At 43.2% G+C, this 8,505-nt stretch overlaps 1 protein-coding gene across 1 annotated transcript in view; it reads left to right on the forward strand.

Moving 5' to 3' along the window:
- The first annotated feature begins 7,459 nt into the window (after positions 1-7,459).
- Positions 7,460-8,505, forward strand: part of LOC111151762 (growth hormone secretagogue receptor) — a 3,327-nt gene continuing 2,281 nt past the window's right edge. The window contains exon 1 of the mRNA XM_022509950.1: positions 7,460-8,255. Coding sequence (XP_022365658.1) covers positions 7,460-8,255 — 796 coding nt within the window. The remainder of the gene's footprint in view (positions 8,256-8,505) is intronic.

Genomic DNA, 8,505 nt, shown 5'->3' on the forward strand with positions numbered 1-8,505 from the left:
AAAGTAAGATAGAGCAGAAAAGCAGAAGGAGCACTCTTCCCAATCACATCATACTAGCCATGCACATTCTACATTCCGATTTCTATTAGAAAAAAAAATAAATCCATGAACTTGAATCATGTTTCAGTCTCTCTCTTTTCCTGGTGTAGCCAATTCTAGTTCTAATTAGTACAGGAAATAAGATATAATCAAGCAAAATGTTCAAGAAAAATATACAATTCCAGTTCACCAAAAGAAGAAATGACACAGGGCAGGACATAATTTATTGAAAAGCACAAATAAAGCTTGGAGAGACAGTATACAGTGTCCAGGTGTTGAATCTTGACCCTGAAAATACAGAGATTTTATATGAGATAAAGGAGTCACTCAAATGATTAAGGAAAAGTGGATGTTTTAATAACCACTGTTGAAACAACTGGATAATCATTTGGAAAGGATAAAATTGGATCCATATATCGCTTCATGTACCAGGATAAATTGCAAGTGGATCAGAAATACAAGTATTAAAAAACAAAAGCACAAAATAATAGAAGAAAACATGGATGAATTCCTTCACAACTTGGCAATGAGTAAAGCTTTTATAAACATAATTCAAAATCCAGGAGCAATAAAAAAAGCAATAAAAAAGACTGACAAGCTTGATGACATCAAAATTTTAAACTTTTGAATGTCAAAATAAAAACCCCATAAGCAATATTAAAAGACGAATGACTGGAGAAAATATTTTCAATTTTTGCTATTTCAAAGAGATGTCTCCCTAATACAAAAAGAGCCCCTAAAAATCAATTTAATTTAATTTAATTTATTTAGAGAAGGAGAGGGGCAGAGCAGGGGCACACGGGGAGGGAGAGAATCTTAAGCAGTCTCCATGCCCAGTGAGGAACCCTACTGAAGGCTCAGTCTCACAACCTTGAGATCATGACCTGAGCAGAAATCAAGAGTCCCACACTCAACAGACTGCACTACCCAGAGGCCCCAAATTAAACAGCAACCCAATAGAAAAATGAGCAGAAGTCATAGCCTGAATCTCATACAAAAAGAAAGGCATTTAGCCCTTAAACATATTAAAAGATGTTTCACCTCACTTCTAATGAAAGAATATAAATTAAAAACACACTGAGAAACCATTTCTCTTTTAACAAATTGGCAAAAATCTAAGAGCTGCTAAAACTGTTGTAGAGGTTGGGAGAAACCAAGGACTCTTACTCACTGTTAATGGAGACACAATTTAGTATAACCTCATGGAGAGAAACATGGTGATATACAGTATTCCCCCAGGTGTCACCTCGTGTGGTTTCAGTCACCCACGATGAACTGCAGTCCATAGCAGATGATCCTTCTTCTTTTGGGTGTGTAGGCAGGTCAACAGTAGCCTAATGCTGTGTCACAATGGCCACCTCATTCACCTTGCTTCATCTTATCACATTGGCATTTTATCATCTCACCTCATCCCAAGAAGAGAGAGAAGTTTAATAAGATATTTTGAAATAGACAACATATAATTTTTATTACAGTATATTGTTATAATTGCCTCATTTTATTAGCAGTAATTGTTAATATTTTACTGTGCCTAATGTATGAACTGAAGTTTATCATAGGTATCCCCACTTTCAGGTATCCCCTGGGGGTCTTGGAATGTATAATGGGGACTACTGTATAACCAGACTTAGATACTTCTATTCTTTGATTCAGCAATCCCACTTCTAAAAATGTCATGTTATACTTGTTATTTTATACTAAATTTCCATATGGGTTTTCAGAGCTCAGAATCAATACTCGGACACTATATACTGCCTTTTTATGCTTTCTTTATTTGTGCTATTCAGTGAATTACATGTGCCATTTCTTCTTTTATTAAACTGTAATTTTATTTTATATTATTCTGTAATATACCTGTAGACATAAAAATGACATATGCAACATTATTTATAACCGTAGAAGACTATTGAAACATACAAACAAATAAAAACAGTAAAACACCAGAAGAATATAGTACCGCATCTTGAGAAAGTTACAGTGGTACTATAAAACCACTTTAAAAAACCACTTTAAAAAGTATTGATATGAGAGAAATCTAGGATGTAATGTTATGATAATAAATCAAGATAGTATGGAGCACCTGGGTGGCTCAGATGGTTAAGCATCTGCCTTTAGCTCAGGTCATGATATCCAGGTCCTTGGATCAAGCTCCCTGTCAGGCCCCCAGGTCAGTGAGGAGTCTGCTTTTTCCTCTCCCTCTGCCTCTTCCCCAGCTTATGCTCTCCCTGTCTCTCTCTGTCTCTCTCAAATGAATAAATAAAATATCTTAAAAAATCAAGATAGTAAACAGTGTATATAGCATAATAACTTTTATGCAGGCTACACACACATACACACACAGAGAGAGAAACACACATAAGACAGGAAGCTAAATTTTTTAAATGGTGTCTATTGGGGATTATGAAAAATAAGTAATATTTTCCTGAATATTCTTTGGTTTGAAGTTTTAAATTTAGGACCATGCTTCATTTTAAAGTTTTAACTGTCAAATCATATAAACATTTTACATATTAAAAAATGAAATTTAGGGCACCTGGCTGGCTCAGTTAGTAGAGCATGAGGCTCTTGATCTCTGAGTTGTGAGTTCTGAACCCCACATTAGGTGTAGGGTTTACTTTAAAAAAAATAAATTTAAATTTTAAAATAATATTAAAATTGAGTGCCTGAGTTGTTCAGGTGATTGTCTGCCTTTGGCTCAGGTCATCATCCCAGAGTCCTGGGATCGAGCCCCACATTGGGCTTCCTGCTCAGCATGGGAGTCTGTTTCTCCCTCTCCATTTGTCCCTTTCCCTGCTCATTCTCTCTCTTCCTCTTTCTAATAAATAAATAAAATCTTTAAACAATATAATAATACTAAAATTGAGAGTAAATGGAACAAGTAAGTCTAACCATATGTCAAATTAGTAACATAATCACACATAGTAAAGCATTTATTTCAAGTAATTTTAGAACATAGTAGCCATATACACTTGAGATATATTTCAAGGACAAAGAAAACTGAAAGGAAATCTCAAACTTTATTTGTCAAGTTAACTATTAATGGTAATGTTGATGTTATCAGCTTGAAATCATTTAGTGAATATTATAATAAATAATTATGCCTATGGTGTTAGAAACCAGGATGGTTAGTGTAAATACAAAATCAAATAGATTGAGTAAATATAGGAAATTGAAGTATCTATATAAACATGACTTCTTCATTTTTATATGGAAATAATTTCAAAATTAAAGTTGTAAGAATAGTATAATCCATTTCTTTTAACCCATTTCTCAATTCTTTATTAATATTTCACTCTATTTGCTTTATCATTTGCTCTATTTATCTACACACACATATATTTTTCAGATGCATGTATACAAATCATGGTTGAGTGTATATTTTTAAGAACAAGGATATTTTCTTTCACATAATTACCAACTTCAGTAAACTTAACATGGATTCAATACTTCTATTTAATCAACACACAATACTCTGAAGTTTGTCAATTGACCCAATATTGTCCTTCATTGCAGGTTTTTTTCCCCCTCCGGCTTATCATCCAGTCTAGAATCAGGAATTAGAGTCAGGTTACACCTCTTTGGTCTCCTTTAGTCTGGAACATTTTCTTTCTTTCTTTCTTTTTTAAGATTTTATTTATTTATTTGACAGGGAAAGAGCACAAGCAGGGTGAGGAGCAGAGGGAGATGGAAAAGCAGACTCCCCACTGAGCAGGGAGTCATTGCCTCCCCTTCCTCCCAGAGCTTGATCCCAGAACCCTGGGATCATGACCTAAGTGGAAGGCAGATGCTAACAGACCAAGCCACCCAGGGTGCCCAGTCTGGAATATTTTCTCAGTCTTTCTTTGTTTTATAAAAAACTGACTATTGGGGAGAATTTTTAGAATAGAATATTCCTCATTTTGAATTTGTCTGTTGTACCTTATGATTGGATTGAGGTTGTGCATTCCTACCTAGCATATTATATAAGTGACTTTCTGTCCTTCCCAGAATATCACATGGGTGGTATTAATTTTAATCACTTCATAAGGGCACTTTTGATTCCTCTACTGCATCATCATCATTATCATCTCACGATTTTTAAAAATAAAAACATGTTTTAGCTCTGTCCACAGACAGGGTTTGGTCCTTAATGCTCCAGGGGCAATAACCACCCCTACTGCCCAAATTTAGGTCTCTAAATGCCAACCCCCAATAGAAGGTACCAGAAATTCTTGGAGAAACAGCTTCCCCCAGATCTAGAGTAGGGAATTTATAAGGCGGGCTGGGGTATGTTATTGTACCACAAAGCAAGGAAGTTCTCAAAATTTAAGTGAGTCATGTCAAAGACTCTGGAACCTTTCAAGCTGGTCCCAGAGTCTTTTGACATGACTCACTTAAATTTTGAGAATTGGGGCATCAAAAAGAAAAAAAGAAATAACCATAATTGGTTGGTATTCATTGACTATAAAAAATCCAAAAATCCATGATAATACACCATTCAAAGGACAAGGATGCTGGGCTTATTTGCTCCAATGTGCCTTTGTGTTGAGCATGTTTTGCTTAATCTGACAAAACTCAACTTCATCTTTCTTTCTTTCTAGATTCAATTTATTTATTTAAGAGAGAAAACCCAAGCAGGGTGAAGTGGCAGAGGGAGAAACAGGTTCTCCTCTCAGCAGGGAGCCTGATGGGGTGCTCGATCTGGGCACTCTTCTGGATCATGAACTGAGCTGAAGGCAGATGCTTAACTGACTGAGCCACCCAGGTGCCCCAGAACTCAACTTTCAAGATCCCATTCATATACCACTTTCTCTGAGAAGCCTTCTCTAAATCTCTCTGTAGTTCGTTGTTTCTCCATATTTCGACAGAGCTCGTTGTATCTGCTTCTTCAAATACATGTATAGACTGTACTGGAATTGCTTGTTTAACTATATTTTTCTCTCTAGACTGTAAGTAAATAAATACAAGACCTGTCTGGTGTTATTTATTTTGTTATTCCTCCTGCCTAGCACACACTTATAGACAATTTTATCTATTATATAACATTATGTGTTGTGAATGAAAGGACCAATTTCAATATTATCCCTTGTTTCTTCTTCATCGCATAATCCAGATTTGTCTGTATTTTAGAAAATGATTGGGTGCAGTTAAACAGCTAGCTATTTTAGTCAACATGCCCAGTTTTTATCACCATAGATTTTTGAAAAAGATTTCTCCATCTATCATCAATTGCTTCAGCCCTATATAGGCTAGAAATATGCCCCCACCATCCTTTTCTGATTTTTATTCTTAGACAGTAACTTCCTACACTATTTTTATTTATCCCAGTCTATTTTCTCCTTCTAAAGATCTGTCTGCACACATAGATCTACTGATAATGGAGGGTAGGAAGTGTTGAAGTCGACTGTAACTGGCGGCCTGACCTAGTTGTAATCTTTTTGAAGATAGTAGTTAGTAGTTTGAAGTAAATTTTTTAAAATGTCGGTTTAGTACAATACCTGTAACACACCTCCGCAGTGTGTTCTCTAGTAGCTTGCCTGTGTCAAACCTCCCTCACGCATTCTCTCACTATGTGTGCAATCTTTCATGTATGTGTGGAAATATCCAGATTTAGATCTTTGTGGACTTCTAAGCATTAACAACTGACTAGATATGATGTAAAACATCTGTCAAAGTCATGTGCAAATCCACTAAAGTGCTTCAGGAAAGCCTCTCTAACACACAGTGAAAGGATTCTCATTTAGGCCGGGGGCAGGTGAGCACAATAGGTGCGGTCAGCGCGGCAGCTTCAGGTGCCTTGTTCTCGGGACTTTGCGTGGAGCAGGACTGACGTGCTGAGGCGCAAGTGGAAAGAGGTGAGACGTCTTGGCCGCAGCTACCAGAGTCCTGGAGAGATGTAAGGCGAACCCGCCGCTGGCCGCGGTGCTGAACACGCTCTCGGATTGTTGCCAAGATGCTGGGCCAGAAGAGACCAAGCGGGTTGGTGAGAACCTGGCAGCCGCTAGCCTCAGATCTTAGGCTGTCGATTTCCTAGCTCTGGGCAGGGGACAGACAGGTCGCGCTCAGGGGCGTCACCTTGCAAGTGGCCTCGGACGCATTTCCACCGGGCACAGATCCTGCCCCTCAACAGCAAACCCAATAACAGTAATGCAGCCCATATTTTTTTTTAATTGAGATCCAGCTGTGTCCCCGACACTTGACACCCACTCCCAGTGGCCCTCAAAACATCATCGCAGTTTAAAATAAAAAGGTTGTTGACCTTACCCGTGTGAACACAGCTACACAAAACTCAGTGATGCCTCAAAAAAAATGTTTACTGCTCACCCTCTACGTGCCAGCCTCACAGCCTGTGCTCCTCCTGCTTTGCCTGCTACACTCTCCCACCTGGTCCCGTTCCTTTTGCTCCTTTTTGCTCCACCCGGAGATTTGCAGAAGGCAAATAATCTCTTACACAACATACCCCTTACCACCGCCGAGGTGAAGGACTGTACAAAGGGCTGGGTTTCAGAACAGAGTTTATTCACATATCTTGCCCTTCACTCTCAGAAGTCCAAATCCGGAGGGAGACCCAAGTTTAGTCCCTGAGCCCCCAAATCACTGTGTGACCTTGGACAAGTGGCCACACGACTCTTTGTTAAAACGACCAAAGGTTCTAGAACTGCCCGAGGTTCTTCCCAGGTGTGCACCGGTCTCATCTCAGGTCAGCATACAAACACTGGGTCCTTTATTCCCCGTCCTCTCGTCCTTCTGCAAGTCGGGTGGGGCACGGTTGCTTCCTCTCTCCACCAGGTCCATTAAAAACTCTTACTCCTTTTTGAGGACGAACTCGGGTTCTGACAGCTGAAGACCTTGTTCTTCCCGCCACTCCCACCATCCCCGCCCCCACCTCCGGGTGTGACCTGCCCTTCTGGACCACACTAACAGCGCTCAAGGCTGGAAAGAGAGCTCCTTTCTCTCTCATTTCGCAGTGCGGGGTCTCCGAGGCCGCCACGAGCCAGGACACTTTAGGAACTGCGAGATGCGGCTGGAGCAAGAGACAGGCGCAGGCGAGCCAGGACTGGCGGGGCTGCCCCGGTGACAGGTACGTGAGTACCGGCCAGCTAGGGGCTAGTTTGGGTGAGATCTTGGGGAAAAATAGAGGTGCCAGAAAGACCGGTGGGTCACTCGGTCCTCACCACCAGTGCGTGCGTGTGCATGTGTGCGTGTGTGTCTCTGTGTGTGTCCCTCCCTTCCCCCCTTTTCGCCCCAAGCTCTCAATCTCACTTTCTCCCTAAGCTTCTGCCTCTCACTTCCCTCTCTTTCCTCTCCAAGCATCCTCCCTGCGACCCAGCGGCGGCTCCTCGTTCGCACTCTCCCGCGCCTAAGGGGACCTTCTGAGGCCAGCCGCGGCCAGCTTCTGAGCGCAGTCGCATCCCAGAGCCAGTTAAGCCGCGGCGGCAGCATGTGGAACGCGACGCCGAGCGAGGAGCCCGGGTACAACCTCACGCTGCCGGACCTGGGCTGGGACGCTCCCGCCGACAACAACTCCCTGACCGACGAGCCCCTGCCGCTCTTCCCCGCGCCACTGCTGGCCGGCGTCACCGCCACCTGCGTGGCACTCTTTGTGGTGGGCATCGCGGGCAACCTGCTCACCATGCTGGTGGTGTCGCGCTTCCGCGAGCTGCGCACTACCACCAACCTCTACCTGTCCAGCATGGCCTTCTCCGACCTACTTATCTTCCTCTGCATGCCCCTCGACCTAGTCCGCCTGTGGCAGTACCGGCCCTGGAACTTCGGCGACCTGCTCTGCAAACTCTTCCAGTTCGTCAGCGAGAGCTGCACCTACGCCACGGTGCTCACCATCACCGCGCTGAGCGTCGAGCGCTACTTCGCCATCTGCTTCCCGCTGCGGGCCAAGGTGGTAGTCACCAAGGGCCGGGTGAAGCTGGTCATCCTGGTCATCTGGGCCGTGGCCTTCTGCAGCGCCGGGCCCATCTTCGTGCTGGTTGGGGTGGAGCACGAGAACGGCACCGATCCTCGGGACACTAACGAGTGTCGCGCCACCGAGTTCGCCGTGCGCTCTGGACTGCTCACCGTCATGGTGTGGGTATCCAGCGTCTTCTTCTTCCTGCCCGTCTTCTGCCTCACTGTGCTCTACAGCCTCATCGGCAGGAAGCTGTGGCGAAGAAAGCGGGGCGAGGCGGCGGTGGGCGCCTCGCTAAGGGACCAGAACCACAAGCAAACCGTGAAAATGCTGGGTGGGTCTCAGTGCGCCCTCGGCCGCGCTCTCCCGGGTTCTCCCATCTCCCTTTGCCTTCCCTCCTTTCCCCTTCTCCCTGAACCTCTACCTCCTTCCCCTGTTCTTCTCGGTCTCTATCTGCCTGTGCTTTTCCGTTTCCTCCCTTCGCTTGCTCTTTGGTTTCTCAGTTTCTCCGTGGTGTATGCCCCCCCCCCCCCGGTGTGTGTGTGTGTGTGTGTGTGTGTGTGTGTGTGTGTGTGTGTGTGTGT

The sequence above is a fragment of the Enhydra lutris genome, unplaced genomic scaffold (assembly GCF_002288905.1).
Source record: "Enhydra lutris kenyoni isolate GAN:26980312 unplaced genomic scaffold, ASM228890v2 scaffoldscaffold2, whole genome shotgun sequence".
Classification (NCBI taxonomy): Eukaryota; Metazoa; Chordata; class Mammalia; order Carnivora; family Mustelidae; genus Enhydra; species Enhydra lutris.